Source organism: Colletotrichum navitas, assembly GCF_030913465.1.
Source record: "Colletotrichum navitas strain CBS 125086 chromosome Unknown LY79scaffold_191, whole genome shotgun sequence".
Classification (NCBI taxonomy): Eukaryota; Fungi; Ascomycota; class Sordariomycetes; order Glomerellales; family Glomerellaceae; genus Colletotrichum; species Colletotrichum navitas.
In genome coordinates, this window is record NW_026850737.1 from 24,286 (window position 1) to 44,697 (window position 20,412).

General features: G+C 36.0%; 5 protein-coding genes across 5 annotated transcripts; 4 read left to right on the forward strand and 1 right to left on the reverse strand.

Annotated features, from left to right (window-relative positions):
- Positions 1-1,012: 1,012 nt before the first annotated feature.
- LY79DRAFT_136241 (uncharacterized protein) lies at positions 1,013-2,522 on the reverse strand. Its single transcript, XM_060550907.1, has 5 exons — positions 2,169-2,522; positions 2,040-2,112; positions 1,752-1,972; positions 1,450-1,685; positions 1,013-1,384 (listed from the first exon to the last, which is right to left on the reverse strand). Exons 1-5 carry the CDS (start codon positions 2,424-2,426, stop codon positions 1,249-1,251), a joined length of 924 nt encoding a protein of 307 aa, XP_060407072.1. The 5' UTR covers positions 2,427-2,522; the 3' UTR covers positions 1,013-1,248.
- Positions 2,523-3,445: 923 nt separating this feature from the next.
- On the forward strand, positions 3,446-4,058 carry LY79DRAFT_573337 (uncharacterized protein). Its single transcript, XM_060559460.1, has one exon. It carries the CDS (start codon positions 3,801-3,803, stop codon positions 3,993-3,995), a length of 195 nt encoding a protein of 64 aa, XP_060407073.1. The 5' UTR covers positions 3,446-3,800; the 3' UTR covers positions 3,996-4,058.
- A 439-nt stretch (positions 4,059-4,497) lies between these two features.
- On the forward strand, positions 4,498-6,026 carry LY79DRAFT_573338 (Threonyl/alanyl tRNA synthetase). The gene has a single exon (XM_060559461.1). It carries the CDS (start codon positions 4,697-4,699, stop codon positions 5,528-5,530), a length of 834 nt encoding a protein of 277 aa, XP_060407074.1. The 5' UTR covers positions 4,498-4,696; the 3' UTR covers positions 5,531-6,026.
- A 462-nt stretch (positions 6,027-6,488) lies between these two features.
- On the forward strand, positions 6,489-8,902 carry LY79DRAFT_136313 (uncharacterized protein). The gene is made up of 4 exons (XM_060550908.1): positions 6,489-7,156; positions 7,208-7,804; positions 7,852-8,086; positions 8,140-8,902. Exons 1-4 carry the CDS (start codon positions 6,974-6,976, stop codon positions 8,514-8,516), a joined length of 1,392 nt encoding a protein of 463 aa, XP_060407075.1. The 5' UTR covers positions 6,489-6,973; the 3' UTR covers positions 8,517-8,902.
- Positions 8,903-9,410: 508 nt separating this feature from the next.
- LY79DRAFT_573342 (uncharacterized protein) lies at positions 9,411-10,288 on the forward strand. The gene is made up of 2 exons (XM_060559462.1): positions 9,411-9,805; positions 9,876-10,288. Exons 1-2 carry the CDS (start codon positions 9,690-9,692, stop codon positions 10,057-10,059), a joined length of 300 nt encoding a protein of 99 aa, XP_060407076.1. The 5' UTR covers positions 9,411-9,689; the 3' UTR covers positions 10,060-10,288.
- The last annotated feature ends 10,124 nt before the right edge of the window (positions 10,289-20,412 follow it).

Consider the following 20,412-nt stretch of genomic DNA (forward strand, 5'->3'; position numbering starts at 1 on the left):
CCGAGGAGAGGAGGGCGAGGAAAGCGGCGAGGGCATGAGGCCTTCTGTTCCCCTATCATAGGGCGGCTTAAAACCGGAAGGTACGAAGTGTTAGTACATAGTACATGATGATGACTCCTCTACAATTTTGCGAAGGAAATCCAGAGACTACATGGGATTGATCAAAGGCAGGGTGCCTTCCCACGAAAGTTCATGCTCCCCTACTACATGGATGTGCACAAGAACCTCAAAGTACCGTCGCTGAGGTAATCAGAAAAGCACGGCCATATTTACCTGACGAGGGGGTTAAACTTTGGCCCGATACCATAGTAAACTCCTCGACAGGTCCGGTGGAGTTTTGGTCCATGTATACCTCATGGCTCTTATTGGTGAAATTTGTGATCGACATGCATAATTTTTTTTAGATTACTCTGTATTACGGATAGTCGGTGAGGAAATCAAGGAAGTCCGGACCCACTGACTAACATGAGGGGTCCAGGTACCTAGAAAGATGGCGCGGATGATTGGTGCCGGTCCTAGACATACAAATCAGTCCTGGATGCAAGCTTCCTATGCTTGGGGGTGTCGGAAAATCAGTCGCAAAAGCGGTCAAGGTCAACATTCCCTTCAACAAAAACATCACTAGGTTCTATGCCTTTACTCTCACGAGGCCGCCCTCCATAATCCTGGTCCAAGTGGTTAATGACCCGAAGCGGTTTCCCCAAACATGCTCATGCATCACAGATCATCAACTCTGCCGACTTCGCCATGAACAGACGCGTAAATTTCAACACTAGTCTGGCTGGATTAAATGCCCTTACAGTTGTATGTACCGCAGGTTGACACGAGGTAGCAGTTCGGAACTGCAGAGCACATCTTGTTGTGTATCTTTAAGCTTTATTGAGACATCGAATCAACTGGAGGGACCGTTAGAGAATAATTTACTGATCATCCGTATAAATGAGGGTTGTATTGTTGTTTTAACGAGTGGGTTTGCGTCTAGGTACGTCAGGTAGCGCCAAGGGGTTCCGGATGAATGACTCGAGCTTATGGAGCGTACTATATCAGCCCCCCCTGTTTCCCGCCGGGGCCCCACCTCGCGCACCGGCCCGGCCGGGCCAAGCGTAAGTCACCTTTAACGAGAGCCCACCCCTGGCCATCTTGACCAGAGGGTTGCATCGCTCTGAAACTCCAGCGCGCTTACTATTTATCCGGTGATAGCTTAGCATAGCGGCTGACTAGCGCTCAAAGCTTATTTCAGTGTTATATCTACGACCAGAGGACTAGCGAATCAGGGCGTGTTGCGTCACCTGGCAAAAATCCAATGAACGAGCTGACAGTGAAACGAATGTCATGCACTGGGTGGTCTCGAGAGACATCGCATGCCTTCACCTCATGGAAGTTCCTATTTGGAGACGTGCTTTGTTAAAAAAAATAGACTGCTCATTATCTCTGTGCACTCTGACATACCTCGGGTTGAATAAGGTCAGGTCGCCGGCCACTGCTTCCATGGCCTTGAACGGGTGCCCCTGAAGCATTTGAGGGTGGTATGAATCCCTAGGAAATTTCTTGCGCCACGCAATATCATCGTCGGGGGCTTGCCACTGGCGGTCGTAGATGATGGTGTCTCCACCAGGGACCGTGTTGAGAAGGATGTTCCAAGTGACCTGAGCAACACAGTCGCCGATTTTCCAGCCTGCAGCTTCCTGCGGTATATCATGATGCTTAGCGACGCCAAAGTCCAACTCAAGAGCAAGAGGCTTGTAACCTACGTAAGGTGCATAGTCTGCGTGGACGCCAATGCCTCTGTCCATTGCTCGAAGGATCCCGGCGAAGTATTCTTTATCGTCTTCGCTGGCCACACGTACATCCATGTCTGTCACGGACCGTAACTTGTCCATAACTCGCTCCAAGATGTCGATGTCTGCTTCCTTTTTCCAGCGATCCTGCAGCGTGCGGGCCTCAGTCACTCTGTCAAAATACTGAGTCTTGTCTATCAAGGCTAGGGTATTAGCTGGCTAAACTCAGGGAGAATCTGCTGAGGCCTCGCGTGAACTTGCCTTTAATATGGTCATACTGGGTGATTCCAGAGACCCCAACCCGTGGCCAGGTGTTCTCAGTATCATAGGCACCCTTTTACATCGGCTTAGCAGAAGATTTCAATGAGCGGGTATGGAATGCGTTCATACCAGTTGATGGGTTCGAATCACTTCCAGCATGCGCGTACATTCATCCGATGTAAGAAAGTTCTTCACGCGAACCACGGGAATTCTGTCCGCAAAGACATCGATCAAAGCCCCGGACGACATGGGTTGGTCCTCAAAGGTAGACCAGTTAGTAGTTACCGTGGTCTTGACGGAGGGCCCAAAATGCTTCTTATGGCCAAAGTCCGATGTTCGTCCGACGGACGGCAAGTTGAAGAAGCTCTGAGACGTTTCGGAGGTCATGTTGATATTTTCAAGAATAAGCAGAAGTTTCAGGAACGAAGAATGGATATGCAAGGAGTTGTGTGAATGAAGAAGTTTGGTCTTGTCAGTGGGAAGGTAGGACAGACGGGAATGTGGGAGTTTATATACCTATTTCGCCAGCCTAAATTGCTCCCATCAACAATTAGTCGATCAGATTAATCGACTTGGACCAATGCAAGCTGGCATCACATTTGGTTGTTGCTTTGGGGGTAGAGCTGTCGCCAGATTCAAGAGGCCTCACCACGCACTCCAGTATACTGTATTCATATGCGGCTTGGGATCAACTCTAGGCTTGTCGAGAGTGGTATCCCTTTAGTTGCGAACTGACCTCACTAACCCCTAGGTGGACCCACCCCCACTTTTACCCCTCACTTTTGGACATATATGATAATACATTGATTTAGAATATTATTTTACTAGTAACTATTACCTATTTTAATATTATCACTAATATTATTATTAAAATAATAATATCTTATAATATATATACCTTTATTTATAGTACTATTTATATAGAAGTCTTACTAAAGAACTTTACTATTATTTACCTAGATAACTCTATTCTAGAGTAATATAATAATATAAATAATTTAGCCTAATAAGTATCTAGTAGATCTAGGCCTATAGTAACAAAGGACTTAGTAAGGCTACTTAGACTATAATATACCTTTATATAAAGGTAAAGATTGTTAGTACCTTTGGCATAGGTAAAACGCTATGTAAATAGAAGTAGCTTAAAACTATTGGCTTTTGGCGTTAATTGCTGTGGCCTGATTTGCTCCTACCCCTCACGGGGGTTAGTGAGGTCAGTTCTCAACTAAAGGGATACTCTAGGCAAAGCTTGCTGGATATAGAACGCGACCGATGTCGGAGTTTTAGTGAATCGATACAGAGTGGTAGGGGTAAGTACCCCCCACCCTTGTGATGTCAACCCCCGATGATTGACCTAATTAAAATACATCTTCCATCCCCTTCTGTTGCTATCCAATCCAGCCAAAGTTAAAAATCTTGCATGCACCATTCGCGTTAACCACTGCTTGAAATCTCGCACGCATACTCAATAGTCGCTGGGCATAATAGTGGAGTGCTTCCCACACCTCTCTAACCTAGCTGTTGAGGGTCTGGCGAGGCGGCTGCTAAATGCGTCTATAATTAATCTGGATATAGCTCTTCATCCAGTTCTAGAAAGACTCTACGGGGTTGAAGTCTGGCGAGTATGGAGGGAAGTCAATGACCTCTATACCTCTGACATCTAACTCCTCATGAGTGCTGAAGGCAGTATGTGAGCTGGCTCTATCCTGCAGGAGGGCAAGCTTGATACTAGTCTGTCGATGCTAATAGAAAAAGGCATCAATGAGAGGGACTATGTGTTGCTGCTGGTATGATTCAGCGTTAGTAGTCCCTCGTCCCTCGTCTCTCCATTTCCCATACAACCCCACCCCTGGGGCTTTCTTGCCACCTGCAAAGAAGCCCCAAAACATCGAGTCTTTCCTTCTTCTGGGCCTCTGGATGATGCATGCTGACCAGGGGTATAAAACTTCGGCCTAGTACCATCGTATAACGAACATTAGGGGCGGTAGGAGCGCTTTTCAAGCTAAAATGCTTCAAAGGTACATTTCTAGACGAAAGACCTCGCTATTATCAGCGCTGAAATGGTTCAAATATAAATCCACCATCTCATATTGACCCACAGGTGTCAGTCGCATAAGCACGGCCACATCTGCTGGACATGGGGTTTTACTTTTGCCTAATACCGCAGTATGCGCCTCAGATACGACGACTATACAGACAAGCTGAAACCTTAATAGCATCCGAGATTGGGAGTGGTTTGAAAAATCCTATACCCAATGAACACGTCATCATAACATTGCTTGCGGGGCCCATTCACCATGCATGAGTTTAGTGACGAATGCATGGTGAATAGGCCCCGCAAGCACTATGTACGCAAACCGTCAAGATCCTGGAATAGGTGCTTATCCTCCCCTTGTCTACTAAGAATTCCTCCTGCGTTAGACTACTACTTGATCCACAATTTATGCGCACTTTTTGTATATATGTATTGGTCGGAAAAGCAATCTGGGCGTTCCGCAGTAGCTTCCACATACCACTCAAAGGAGTTTTCTCTGGAATCATACACAAGGAATTGATAACCTGATCGCCGATTATTCTAAGGACTCTTTTCTCTTCCACAACCATCAGCAAGGTACTCTCTCACTTTGAGGCGGCCAACTCCCAACGCCCCGAAAATCATGCAACGTACTCTGTTATCATACCAGCGCGATAGCCACTTGTCCACTCTCCTAGTCGCTGTTGAAGCTGTAAAGACCTTTGCATCCCTTGCGTCCGCTGACAAGGACCTTTTCAAGCATGCCGCAGACGATGATCACGTCGTCATCACCGATGCTACCGTGTTCCATCCTCAAGGCGGTGGCCAGCCTTCTGATCGGGGTGTCATGGAAAACGGGTTGGGGGATAAGTTCCATGTGCAGATGGTGCGCATGGCTGCGACTCAACCGCGGCAAGTGTTGCATTGCGGACGCTTCGCCAAACCATCAGCGGTTTTCCAGCCAGGCCACAAGGTCACCCAGGCTATCGATACAGAGTATCGCCTGCTATGTTCACGCTATCACACAGCAGGTCATGTTCTAGGATCAGCGGTTCGACATCTTCTTGAGGGGAGAATTGAGGGCTTTGACGAGACCAAGGCATCACACTTTCCCGACTCGGCATCGTGCGACTTTCTAGGTTCAATCCAAGGCAAATGGAAGGATGAAATTCAGGAGAAGGTTGATGCCTACGTGGAAAAGAACATGCCAGTAGAAGTACGCTGGTGGGACGAGGAGGATTTCAAAGCAAATGGCATGGAGAAACTCATCCCGGACCGCAAGGTTTTGGGGATGGATAACACAGAGAAGTTTCGCGTGGTTACCATCGTCGGTGCCGCGACCTATCCTTGTGGCGGCACCCACGTCGACAGCACTAAATTGTGCGGCAAAACGACCGTGAAGAAGATCAGTCGGTCAAAGGGCACCAGTAGAGTCAGCTATCATGTGGCAGAATCAGATGGAAACAGAAGAGGTTGATGAGGGAAAATTACATTGGCGCCATGCGCCTTTGCGTCCATATACTTTGCGTTATACCAGGGCCCGGCAACCGAGGCTCGCATAGGCATAACTCTACCACTGAGCACTCAATTTGTTGTTTCTCGATATACATTGGTTAGAAGGACGGGGATGGTCGAAAAGTGGGGACTTTGACTTACGACATAGGTAGGATGAATCTCTCATGCTCTGGGAGTCTGAGCAGTTCAAACTAAGTCCAATAACCACCCTCTCCCACTAGCTCACACGCCTAAATCAAACTGACATGAGCTGCTGGCCACCATAATGCAGTCCTATTTCCTGACCCATCAAGAACACATTCAAGTGCGTTCATCCCAGGTACTCAGTCCTCGACTCAGGCTCGCTTCAGTCTTGTAGTGGCAACAGCTCAGGTCAGACGCCCAAGAATGGTAGGGTGGGTCGATGTGAGTGTTGTTGTTATACAAGTGTCTAACTTTCTATGTTAATTAGAAGAGTGGTATCCTTGGACAGAACCTGTGCCTGCCTTGAATCAGCCGGGTACCTAGTTAGTAGGGGGGTATTCCAGCTTCAGGGGGGGGTGTCCGGCCGGTGGGGCAAAAGTTCAGGGGGGGTAAAGCCCTAAGCACCGTGTAGATTAAAAAAAACTAACTAAAGCATACTTAGCATATGCTGAGCATATACTGAGTATATACCTATAAATATAGTGTTTACCTTCTATAAATATAGAGGACTTAGTTAAAAGACTTAGGTCTAAGTCCTCTATAGTTATAGAGGGTAGGCACTATATCTAAAGGGATATGCTGAGCATATGCTCAAGCTTTTGCACTTCTCACACTCTAAGCTAAGCCTAAATAAGCCTAATAACCCTAACCTTAGCTACTTTACCCCCCCTGAACTTTTTGGCCCCACAACGGATACCCCCCCCCCCCCGAAGCTGGAATACCCTACGAACTATTCTCCCGAATCAGCCATCAAAGACTTTTGCAAGGCCTCGAGACCCTTGCCTCCATCATCCTACTACCCAAGATTAATCGCTCAATCCTCCCCTGTCGCCGTTGCATCAAGCTCGGCCCTCTTCACAACCGGTTGCGGAGGGCCACAAGCCAACATGCTCAAGGGGTGGATCTAGTGGTCCAAGTTTTACGAAGTAGTATTGACGTTGCTTGTATCACACTCAATCAATATACGCGCCGTCCATCGTGGCAGCCAAGGAAACTCTAACCACGCTGTGGACCGGACCGAACTGTGGGCCGACCCTATCAGGACCCATCTCCCTAATGTGACTATGGTGGATTTTTACCTATTTCCAAGCCTCCCCTCGCTTCTCTTTTCATGTAGTATGCTTAGTCTCAGACGATTGTCGCTGAACTTATTCCTTCCTACTCATCCGTCACGTCGGCTTTCTTCTTTGGCATTCGTATTTTCAACAAACTCATCGTCATCATGAATGACGTGATACAGCTAGCCCTGGAACCAAACACAGCGGGGAGAGAATTCGGCAAACCTGCTCAAAAGGGCGCTCACCATGTGCAGCCTCTACAAGACCCTATGCTTCCGCTTAACGTGGTCACCAAACCCAAAATCAACTGGAGAGTGGTAATTGCGTTCTTCTTTCTAGGGCTTCTAGTAAGTCTGAATGCAGAACTACGCTATACTTTTTTTTTGACTTAAGGACAGATCGCAATGCCTTCGGCAGTCATTACAACAGGCGCAAATGTCATGTTCACTGGCTTCACAGGCGTGTACGAAGTTTGTGCCTCATTGACTGGTGCTATTATTTCGGTGGGAACTCCGTTCGTCGCCCGTTTCATTCCCTACGACGTGTGCACGGTCATCTGCACAGCATCCACGGCACTGGCATATCTCATCCCGACCCTTCCTCACGTGCTCGAGGGTGGCGCGACCCCCAACAATAAGGCAGCTCCTATCATCGGAACCATGTTCGGAGGCTTTGTCTACGCATTCGGCACCAACATTTACATGGCTGTAGCAGCATTCTTTCCACCAGAAGCTGTTTTGGCCCTCAGCGTAGGCAGTGGATGTGCCATCATCCTAGGGCCTGGTCTGTACACCGCATTTATGGTTGGCCTGAACAATGATTGGAGGCGGACTTTTCTTGTCTTTCTATCTACAACAATCCTCATCCCAATTGTGTGGTGGATAGTAACGGACCCTGGGTGTCGGGCGGCTGCAGAAAAATCCAGAATCGAAAGTTTAACTGGGACGAGGCGAAGAAGCGACAATACAGACAATGGCTCCGACAGTACCGAACCTGTCAGTATTTCTAGTCCCGCAAGCATACAATACTGATACCATCACAGCAGGAAGCCATAACATGCAGCGTAGGCGGTCCCATCGAGAACTATCAGCCTGCTTTTGGCAAACACCGTTCAAGGGTGGTGTTCTTGATCAAGACTATCCTTCCCAAGTACGTCCTGCCGTTGATATTCTGCACTTCCTCTGCAATTGTGACACTCCTTGGAACGGGTCCAACACTTCAGGAGCTAGAAACTTTCAGGGATGCTCCAGACGGGGATATGCAATTCCAACTTGCCTGTGAGAAGAACCATGTAGCTTTTGCACAATAATGAGGCTGACCCTCACACCAGTCCTTTCCTATGGAGCCGCCCAGTTTCTTTTTAGCACACTATCCAGTCTGCGTCCGTCGCCACACATATGGGTTTGGACTGGTATACAAATAGCCGTCATGGCGATCGGCCTGATGCAATTTGCATATCCATTCCTTAAATACTATGGGGTATGGGTATTCGTGTTGTTTTTGACCGGGGCTTGCGTCGGAAGTGGAGTAACCAATACCAACTTCAAGATTGGCGAGGATTTCCGGAAGACTGGTGAGCCAGACGAAGTCCGGAGTTTTGCCATGAGTTTTGCGGGCGTTGGTAACTTTGGTGGTGATGCCCTTGGCGGGGCTCTTGGTGTGATGGTACAACAGATTGCCACGAAGGCTCTGCGACGTACCCAGTAAGATGCTACCGGGGAGGGAGAGTCAGTCAACACACAACGCGCATCAATCAGCGTCCTCGCATGATAGCGGGATATAATGGGGTTGTTGACAACATGCAGGCCAACCCGTTCAAGTCAAGAACCCTATATCCCGCGCAGCTCCATACACTCTGATCATTAACTTCGCCACTTTCTTCAAACGACCACAACAGCTGCTATTTTGCTGCAAGCGGCCAGCAAGACTATTTGTAGCTATGTCAGAGAATGTATTCTATATAATACATAATCCCTTGACTCTGTAGGCAAAGTAATAGTTAATCGTTAAGTCGACGTACTATATAGATTATGTTAGGCAAGGAGTTAGAGATTCCAAGGTCTTGCGTTTACATGTCGTTGCCGGACTTGTACTTTAGGCTATATTTACCTAGCCTGTCGCCGGCCTTGCCTATAGATTAAAGGGCTTTAAGATTGCATTACTGCGGTGACGCCGAGGTCGTCACTCTCCTTGGCACCGATTACATGCACGATGTGCTTTACTAGAACATCATCTTAACATCATGTGTGCAGATACTAGCATCACTGTGTGCCGGCATGCGAATATGGACCCGCATCTTCATTGTTCGAGCCGTAGGATTGGATGACTTCTTTCTGGTGCTGGTCATGATTTCAATCTCAATCGGAAGCATCAGTACTTGCGTAGGTAAGTCACGATACGCCGGCATCTACACTTAGTCCGGAGCGTATGCTGACAAGTAAACTAGCAATGGACTTTGGGCTAGGAGACGACATATTATTGATAGAGTATTATAGGTTCATCAAGTTCATGAAGGTAACTATTCTCCCCCTTCTTACGATGCGGATCGATACTTCTCAGCACATCCATTGTGACCATGAGTGACTAGATCTTCTACGTCTGCATCGGCACATTGCCGATATCGACGTCTCTCATCAAGGTCGCCATCCTGCTTCAATATCTACAGACCTTTGAGCGCGGATCAAAACCACGGATCTTTACCATCGTCATGATCTGCATCGTAGCAATGTGGGGGCCACCTTCATCTTCCTCGCCTGGGTACCCTGCATCCCCGTAGTAGCCTACTGGGACTGATCAATAGCCGCCTGCGGACGCTGGGGTTTCGGAACGCAGGTTGCGGAGGAGCTGATACGGACGTATGAGGCTCATGCCACGAGCAACATGATTCTCGAGTTCATCATCTTTGCCATTCCTTTACCGCTGTACCTCAACGCCGAGGCGAACAAGAGGTCCCGTAAGAGAGTTCGCGTTCTTGGTCTCTTTTTGTTGGGCAGCCTGTAAGTTTTTATCTAAACCGACTCTCACCATCATCTCGTTACTTGTGTACTAACCAACGGCATGATCAAGCGTCCTGATGCTCTCCGCCTGGCGTCTCATAGCTCTAGTCTGCTCCCGCGCCGGAACCTACCCGACCTTCGACCTAACGTGGGCCGCCCCGGGCCCCATGGCCCTCTCCTCGAGATCGACATGGCCGCCATCAGCGCATCCCTCTCCGTCTTCTGGCCCGTGCTACAAAACAGCATGGGCATGATCATCGTCACGCACGAAGTCAAAGTCACGACGGAAACGGTCGAGACGACGCGGAGCCGCGAAGACGACGAGTGCCTCGAGCTAGCCAACGGCGGCGCGGAAAGCAACACCTCCTTTTCCATCGCGCAGCAGATGTCAGCACAAGACTTCAACAGAAACAACGTAATTTACATGTGTCGCAATGCCTTCACGGCATCGCGCAGCCTTCGATGGATCCAACCAGTGCCAGAATATCTATTAATCTAGATCTACTGCCTAGATCTACTTTACTAACATATATATCTATACGCCCTAATAGGTAGTCTAGAATATAGATAGTTAAGCTATTTTCTTATAATATTCTATAACTAAATAAGTATATTATAATAGTTATAAGCCTAGCTTATACTGTACCCCTAATCCTATTATTACTAATATATATAGTCTAAGAACTATCTCTCTTAAATAAACTATCTTAAATATTTTTACTTAGAAATATCTCTTTAATTATTTATAATAATTAGTACTATAAAGAAGCTTAAGTTATAAAGTAATTAGCTTTTATAGTACTTTACTTTTTAACTTAAAGCCTAATTAAAATATATCTAAGAGTTTATAGACCTAGATAAGCTAGCTACTATAAGTAATAAATATTATAAGACAAGTGCCTTATATAGTAGATAAATAAGTAGAACAAGGGATAACCCTATTAGTATATATCTAGGTATTAGTGTATTTAGAAAATATAAATATAAGTATAAATACTAGTGTATTAAAATATATTTATATTTTAAAATATACTTTTCCCTAAAGAATTAGATTTAATCTATATATATACTTATTAAAGTTTCTCTTAAGTATCTATTTTATATTTAAGACCTTAAAGCTCTAGATTTATAAGCTAGTAACTTTAAATATTTCTCTTAGATTTAAATAAATATTAAAAGAAAAAATATTTTTATATTTTTAAAAAAAATATAGAATATAAAATATAGATAGTGTATATTTAATTAAAAGAATTAATTTCTTAGTAACCTTAACCTTAACTTTAAATCTTTCTATATCTAATTAAAGTAGAGTTTATATTTAGTATTATAATAATTTTACTATATTTTTTAGTGTAACCTTAAGCTTTATAACTATAGTATACTCTCTAAAGCCTTTTATAAAAATATATTTTAAATATATTTTCCCTTAATATACTAATAAATATATATATTTATACTTATAATTTATTATAAAAATATATAATCTTTTTAGTAGTTATATTAAATATATAAAAATTTAACTTAGGTAGGTTATAATTTACTATATATTAGTGTATTAAAATATATTTATATTTTAAATTATATTTTTCCCTAAAGAATTAGGTTTAATCTATATATTTACTTATTATAGTTTTTTTTAAGTGCCTATTTTACTTTTAAGACTTTGAAGTTCTAGATTTATAAGCTAGTAACTTTAAATATTTTTCTTAGATTTAAATAAATACTAAAGAAAAAATATATTTTTGTATTTTTTAAAAAAATATAAAATATAAAATACAGATAGTATATATTTAATAAAAGAATTAATTTCTTAGTAACTATAACCCTAACTTTAAATCTTTTTATATTTAATTAAAGTAGAATTTATATCTAGTATTATAATAATTTTATTATATTTTTAGTATAACCTTAAGCTCTATAACTATAGTATACTCTCTAAAGCCCTAAATAAAAATATATTTTAAATATATTTTCTCTTAATATACTACTATATATAGAACTAGTGTATTTTCTTAAGAGTTATTACTAGTTAACTAGTGTATAAAGAAAATACTTTTATATTTTTTAAAATAACTCTTTATTAAATATATAGTATAATTAATTATAAAAAAGTACTAAAATAATAAATAAATACTATAAACCTAATACTAATAATAGTAAAATACTATAGTTTATTATATTAAGTATATAGTATATATTACTTACTAAAGCTTAAAATAAAATACTAATATATAATTTAAAATAGCAATAAATAGTATAATAAATAAAAGGTTAAGAATAAACCCTAACCCTAAAGTCTTAACCTTAACCCTAGCCCTAAGTATAGCTTAACTATAAGAAATATAAGATTATATATATATAAGTATAAATATATACTTTAACTATTTATAAAGAGTTATACTATATAACTTATAAGTTAAACTTATATAGACTTATTAAAAGTTATTTTCTTAAAAGTTATTTATCTTTAAGAGTATTAATATATAGTTAAACTTATATAGACTTATTAAAAGTTATTTTCTTAAAGGTTCTTTATCTTTAAGAGTATTAATATATTCTTAGGTTAGTAATATTATAGTTAGTATATTAAAGATATATTTATATTTTAAAATATATTTTTCCCTAAAGAATTAGATTTAATCTATATATATACTTATTAAAGTTTTTCTAAAGTGCCTATTTTACGTTTAAGACCTTAAGGCTCTAGATTTATAAGCTAATAACTTTAAATACTTTTCTTAGATTTAAATAAATATTAAAGAAAAAATATATTTTTGTATTTTTTAAAAAAATATAGAATATAAAATACAGATAGTATATATTTAATAAGAGAATTAATTTCTTAGTAACCTTAACCCTAACTTTAAATCTTTTTATACTTAATTAAAGTAGAGTTTATATTTAGTATTATAATAATTTTATTATATTTTTTAGTGTAACCTTAAGCTATATAACTATAGTATACTCTCTAAAGCCCTTAATAAAAATATATTTTAAATATATTTTCCCTTAATACACTAATTATAGTTAAGGTAATAATATAACCTAGTCTAAGGTACTTTTAATAGACTTAGTTAACTTAGAAAGAATAAGTTAGACTTAGTATTAGTAAAGCTATTATAAGCTAAGGTTTTAGAAATACTATTATTATTATAACTATACTTATTATAAAATATTAATATATATACTATTATAAGATAATTACTATAGGCACTTAACTAGGTAAAGCTTAATAGTAGGTATTAGTATATTATAAGACTTAAGCTTATAAAGCCTAGATAATATAGTGTTGGTTTTTACTAGTTAATTAATAGGATCTTGTATCTTGTGATATTATAAAGGTTAGGAAAAGGTAGTTAAATTTATAGTTATTAATAGTTAACTAGTTAATAAGGTAAAGTAGGAGCATAAGTGTAGTAGCACCCTTGCGTATAGGCAAGGGTAAAGGATTCTGCTAGTAGGTAGTGTATTATATAACCTACTGCCTCTAGCTGTATTACCTATATACTAACACTAGTAACTTTCTTGTGTAGTAAAAGTTGCTAGTGCTTCTATTCTTCTTAAAAAGCCTAAAAACGTAATAAAAACAAGAAGAGTAAAAGTATTACACTTTTTATAGTTATATACTACTATAAATTTATTTATCTGTTTACCTAGTAGAGGTAGGCTTATACTATCTTGTTTAGGTGTATTTCTCTTTAGCTATAGCTATTAGAGGCATATACCTATGTTAAATAGATTTAACTACTATTAATCTATATAGTTTATATAACCTATTTCTTTCTCTAAGTGTCTATTATCCTATATCTTATTGTTCTTATTGTTTTTTATTATATTTACGTAACTTATCCCTTTATTTATATCTTTACTTTATTATAAGAGATAAGACTCTTAAGTGCTTAGTTTAGTAAGGACTTTATAAACCTATTAGTAGGGTTATTATTACTATAGATTTATCTTACCTTAAAGAGCTTATATTACTTATATAATTATTATAGTGCTATAATATTAATTATTAAGCGCTTCTTGTAGGTATTACCTAACTTTACTAGGCACTTATATAGTAAGTATAAGTTAGTATAGGTAATAGTAAGGATTAATAGGTTACTAAGCTTATTTACTACTATTATAATAGTTATAGAGAGAGTATATACTATATTAACGCCTATAACTATACTATAGACTTCTAACGTAAGAACACTTTATATTACTTATTTAGATTTAGTTAATAAGAAATAGAGGACATTACTATAGAGAGTAAACTTGCCTTGCTAGTTATTAACCTCTTTATTAGTAAAGAGAATAATAAATCTTAACTATAAAGTTAAGTTATAATTATTAGTAAAAGATTTATTAATAAATATAAAAAGCTTTATATTAGGTAGGTTAAGGGGAATAAAGGTAAGGCTATAGTTAAGTGTATTTATTTACTACTAGATTCTTTAGTTAAGTTATTAAATAGCTTTACTGTCTAGCTCTTTGTGCTAAGCTGCAGTAGATAGGTTAAAGTATACTTTAGGCTAGTAGATAGAAGTAATATATACGCCTTAAGTGCGCTACTAGACGTAGTCTTACTGGGCTATAGGCAATTTCTTGTTAATAAGTCTTAGCTTTACGCCTTAGCCCTTCTAGTAAAGTGTAATAGAGGTGTCTTTAGCTAAAGTTAATAAGATAATTCCTTTATTAAATACTAAAGGTTTATTCTTTATAAGTAAATTTTCTCTTTTATAAAGAGCTTTACTTTAGTAAGCTTATTATCCTTGTAGTTAGAGAAATTAACGCTAGTTAGGCTAATTATATTATCTATTTATATCTTAATTATTATAAAGTTAAGGTTTTTTATAAATAAAAGGAGTAGGCATAGGTTATATAAAGTAGTAACTATATTAAGCTTTTTATAGTAGTAGTAGTTATAGGTTGCTTACTAATAGGTACCTGCTTTAGTAAGGCTATATAATAGCTTTACTACCTTTATAATAGTACCTTAAGGGTAGTAATTATAGATTTAAAGAGGAAGTTATATATAGATAGTATAGTTAAGTTATAAAGTTAACTATATATAGGCCTATATTATATCTTATAGCTATATTACTTTACTATTAGCTATAAGGGAAAAGGTAAGTATAAGAATTATATACTAGCTAGCTCTCTAAATTATAGGTAACTAAACTAGTAAGGTTTTTTTACTATTATTACTATAACCTTATACTATAAGTTATAATTTTTTATATAGCTTATTATTTTTACCTTTAACTTTATTAATAAGGTAAGATTTAAAAATATAGCCTTAGTAAATAGAAGGATTATATATAATAATCTTAAATACACTATAGTTAATAAGGCCTTAGATCTTACTTTTACTTAACTGTTTAAAGGGCTTACTAGGTGTAGTAATAACGCCTTAGTTATATAGTTATTACGCAAGTGCTAGGTCTACTTTCTCTTTAGCTAAGAGGAAGACACTAGAGGGTTTATCTGTTTCCTATAGTAGTATATTAACTAGGGTCTTATATAGTTACCTATAGGTACACTATAAAGGAGAAAAGGTTACTATTTAGATAGGTTTTTTTATTCTTATAGCAATAATAATAGTATCCTCTATATATTTACTAGTGTAGTTAGTATCTATAGGTTAGTTAGGTTAAGGATTTATATTAGTAGGCTTATTTATTTTTTTCTTAGTGTAGTAAGGTTTAACTAAGGTAGAATAGAAGTTATATAGGCTATTAATATTAATAGTGTAATTTTTACTATTAATAAATAGTAGGTAGTATAGGCTAGACTATTTACTTTTCTTATGCTATACTTATACCTTGCTGCCTAATAGTAGGTCCTTAATAGTAAAGGTATCTAGGCTATTGTATATCTTAAGTGCCTTGTAGACTTAGTGTGTTATATAGCTCTTGTAGAGGTTATTAGTAGCCTTTTAGATAGTAGTTGCCTATTAAATAATGTTAGGTAAAGGGGTAGAGTTAGTAGTTATATAGGGGTAAGCACTAAATACTAAGAGGGTTAGTATAAGGCTATTAGGGCCTATAGTGTTGTTAACTACCTTAACTACGCTCTAAAGGATAGATTCTTAGTTAACAGTTAAGTACTCTTTACGTATAATTTTATAGGCCTATTAAAGCACTATATAGTATTATTTAACCTTTCTAATACTATAGTACGCCTTAATAGGGATAATCTTGACTTTAATACCTATTGCGTAGGCTTTATATAAAAATTTAGTTATAGTAAAGTTCTTGCCTATGTTAGTAATAATCTAGTCTAGAGGTTCTTAGTAGACGTTAATCTAGTAGTAATAAAGTGCCTTCTATATAGTCTTTATAGAAATATTATAAAGAAAGTATACTATGTTAAAGGTAGTTATAGTATTAATAATATAAAGAACTAGTTAGTTACCTTTAAGGTATATAATGTTAATAATAACCTTATAGTTAAAAGAATAGTTATTATATAAAGTAAATTTAAATTATAAAGGTACCTTCTTATAGAGCTAGTAGTAATAGTAGTATTTAGTTAAGTACTTAATAGCCTTAACCTTAACCTTGTAGCTAGCCTTATAAAGGACCTTATAAAGATAGTAGACTAATAGGTGCCTAAATTATTAGTAAAGTTATTATAACTTTATATTAGTTAAGTAGTAACTAGTAAGGCTATATTTAGGTAGGCTAAGGAGTATTTATAGATGCCTTTATTTTTATATAACTAGTACTATAATATTGCCTTATTAAAGTGTATTTATAAGGTTATTAAAGTAAATAAGTAGTTAATCTATATTTACTAGGTAGAGTAAAAAGGGTATATTTATAGGTATTATATAAAAGGTAATAGGCCTAAATAGTGTACTAACTATAATAGTGCCCTTTAAGTAAATAGTATTACTACTACTAAACTAGATCTTTACTTAGCTAGTAGTAGCTATATTAATAGTTACTAACAGTTAGATCTATAGTAATATAGTTACTTATAGGTAACTAGCAGTAGAGAAGGTTACTACGCCTATATTAGGCAAAATACCTTAAAAGGTGCCTAATAAGTAATAATCTAATATAAAAGAGGTAGCTAGATCTAATAATACTATACTAGGGTTATCCTTTGTTAATTAATAATAGATAGCTTAGTTAGCTAGGCTAAAGGTAAGCTTATTACTACTAAAGGTAGTGTTACTAAAGAATATAGTAGAGGTATAAAAGGTATTACCTTTTAGTTTATTTTTACTGCTTTTAAGAGTATAGTTACCTTAAAGGTAGTAACTAAGGTCTTTATTATTATCTTTGTTACCTTCTTTTTTCTATAGGTAATTACCTTTGTAGTTAGCAAGAAAGGTTTAATATATAGTTAGTAAAAAGTCTTTTACTTAGTAGTTATTTTTAAATTATTAATATACCTTGTGTTACTTATTAGTAGTATGTTTTATTAACTAATAACTAGGCTTATAGTAAATATAGTACTTCTTAGTATTATAGTTACTATTGTTATTACTATAATAGTTACTATTACTATAGTTATTACTAAACTACTAGTTATACCCTTGGCTATAGTAGGTGTAGTTAACCTAGTATTAATTATTAGGGTCTACTTAGTACTAGCTAACCTTGTTGTTATATTTTATTATAGTACTTACTAATAACTATAGTTAGTTATAGACTTCTTCTAATGTAGGCACTAGATTAAATAGGTATAATTTATACTTGTAAACTCTAGAGTAAGTATTTAATAGCTAGAATTAAAGGACTTTATTATTATAGTAGCTATTAAGTAATATTTACTAAATAAGGTTAAGTTTATTAATAAGTTTCTTAAGTACCTTAAGCTTGCTTTTCTTAGGGTTATTATATATAATATAGTAAAAGGTAGTATTTTACTACTTAGTAAGGTATATCTAAATAGCTTTAGGGCTCTTAAAGTAAGCTCTTATTTAGGTAACTATAGTAGTAAGGTCTTAGATGTTTCTGCTGCTAATTTAGGTAAAATAAAAGGTAAAAGCTTTACCTTTAAGCATTAATAAGAAGGCTAATACTATCTAGTGTCTCTTAATACTAATTTTACTATAGTTATTATAGAATAAGTTTAACTTAACGTTAAATATATTATATATCTTGCTAGTATACTTAGATTTATTACTAATAATCTTAGTTAAGGTACTTAATTACTAGAGAGAAGGATAGTTACTAGTAGTAGTATTCTTAATTAGTAGTAGCTATCCTATGCCTTAGGGTTCTATAGGATTAGTATATAAGCAAGTAAAAGGTTCCTACTATAATTATTAATAAGCAGAGAAAAATAATAGACTATTACCTTGTTAAGATAGTCCCTATGTTATATTATATAGGGAAGTAGTAAATCTTATATAGATTAAGTCTATTATAGTAATACTAGGGTTTACTGCTTTTGCTAATATAACTTCTACACTTGTTTATTAAGTTAGGCCTATATTATTACTAGTTATTACTTAAGGTTTATAAATATTACTAGGCTCTGTTTAGTTATATAGGTAATAGGTTACTATTACTATTTTTACTTATACTACTCTAGGCTAATATAACTGTATTAGATATTATTTAGGAAGCTATTATATATTTTAATAAGCCTATTAAATATTACTAACTTATATTATACCTTTTTAACTTTTTATTTATCTAAATATAAAACTTATTATTATTAATAATAGTAATAAGGTATAAGGTAATTTATTAATAGTCTTTAGGTATAAAGACACCTTAGTTAAGAAGGAAGTTATAAAAAATTAATAGTAGTGTTTTACTAGTAGCGCTAAAGAGGGCTTTGTCTTATCTATTAAAGTAATATTAAAAGTCCCTCTAGAGCTTATAACCTATAAGGGTACGTTTAGCCTATTTAGCTATATAATAAGCAAGGTAGAAGTAAATAGTAAAAGGGTCTTGCTTATTAAGAAGGATTTCTTAGCTATACTTCTTATAGTTAATATATCTTGCTATAGAGGTAGGCACCTTAGGGTACAAGGTACTACTAGATTAACTTATTATAAGGTTAATTATTAAGGTTAATTAGTAGTAATTACTATATAACTTTTGTAGTAGTAATTAAGTAATAAGTTTCTTCCTAATATAACTTATACTTATAAGTCTAGATAGTGCTAGGTTATTTTTATATATATAAGGTAGATAGAGATAGTTTTCTAAAGGGGTAGATGTAAAGATAAAGAGGAAAGTTAAATAAGGTAGTAATTATTACTACTTAAGTGTTTTTTCTTAATAGCGCTATAGTTAGCGTAAAAGAGATTTTTACTTATTAAAGAGGTTTTAATAGCGTAATAGACGCTGTAGTGTTTCTTGTAGAGGTAAGGTGGCCTTAATAATACTTAACTTAGTTAGTAGTCTACTAGGTTATAGTAGGCTAGGCAAACTCCTATAATAGTAAGCCTTGTTAATTACTAGTTATTAGTAATAATTAACTATTAATTAATGTTAGTTTTTACTAGTTAATTAATAAGATCCTATATCTTATAATATTATAAAGGTTAAGAAAAGGTAGTTAAATTTATAGTTATTAATAGTTAACTAGTTAATAAGGTAAAGTAGGAGCATAAGTGTAGTAGCACCCTTGTGTATAGGCAAAGGTAAGAGATTCTACTAGTAGGCGGTGTATTATATAACCTACTGCCTCTGGCTGTATTACCTATATGCTAATATATAGCTTTACTACTATAAAACTAGATAGTTAGGTAAGGCACTAAAGGCTTAGTAACCTATTACTAAGACCTATAGCTATTACTATAAATCTTATTATAATTACTTTCCCTCCCCCTTAGACTTTATTCTAAAGTTATTATATAATACCTTTTAAAGAAATAATAATAATATATAACTATAGTCTTTTTCCTTATTTAGAATAGCCTTATAGACTTCTTTTATTACTTTTACTAAAGGGCTTTATTATTCTAGAATATAGTAGCCTTAGTATTATTATTTAGTTAAGTATACTTTATATTTTTATTTAGTAATATATTAGTAGATAGTTACTAGGTTATAAGTTATTAGATAAAATAGTTATATAGAGGTAAATATAATATAGCTAGTTACCTAGCTTATTTTCTTTTTACTTAGTAGTTACTTATAAGAGGTTAGTACTACCTTCTAATAGGTATATAGTAACTTAATATAATTAATCTAGACTAAGGAGGGAAGGCTATTTATAGTAGTGTACACATTGTATATATAAGGTTAAATAAGAGTACTAACTAAGCGCTAACTAAGTGTGCCTACCTTACTAGCTTATATATTATAGTAAGTAAAGCCTTACTATACTTACTATAGCTTTAGCCTATAATATATACCTTCTCCTTACTAGTAGTTAGAAAAATAAGGTTCCTAGGCCTTACTAGCCCTTTGTTATATATAACTATAGAAACTTAGCCTATAGCTATTATTTAGCGTAGACTACCTAATGTTTTTTCTTTTTTTCTTTTTCTTTAGGCCTCTTCTTTAGTATTATAAGTATCCCTTTTTCACTATTATATATTATTATTATAAAGTAATTATTTTACTAATATAGTCTTTATTAATTAAAGATAATTAAAATTAGAAAATACTAGTAAGTTACTTTTATAAGTATATATATAT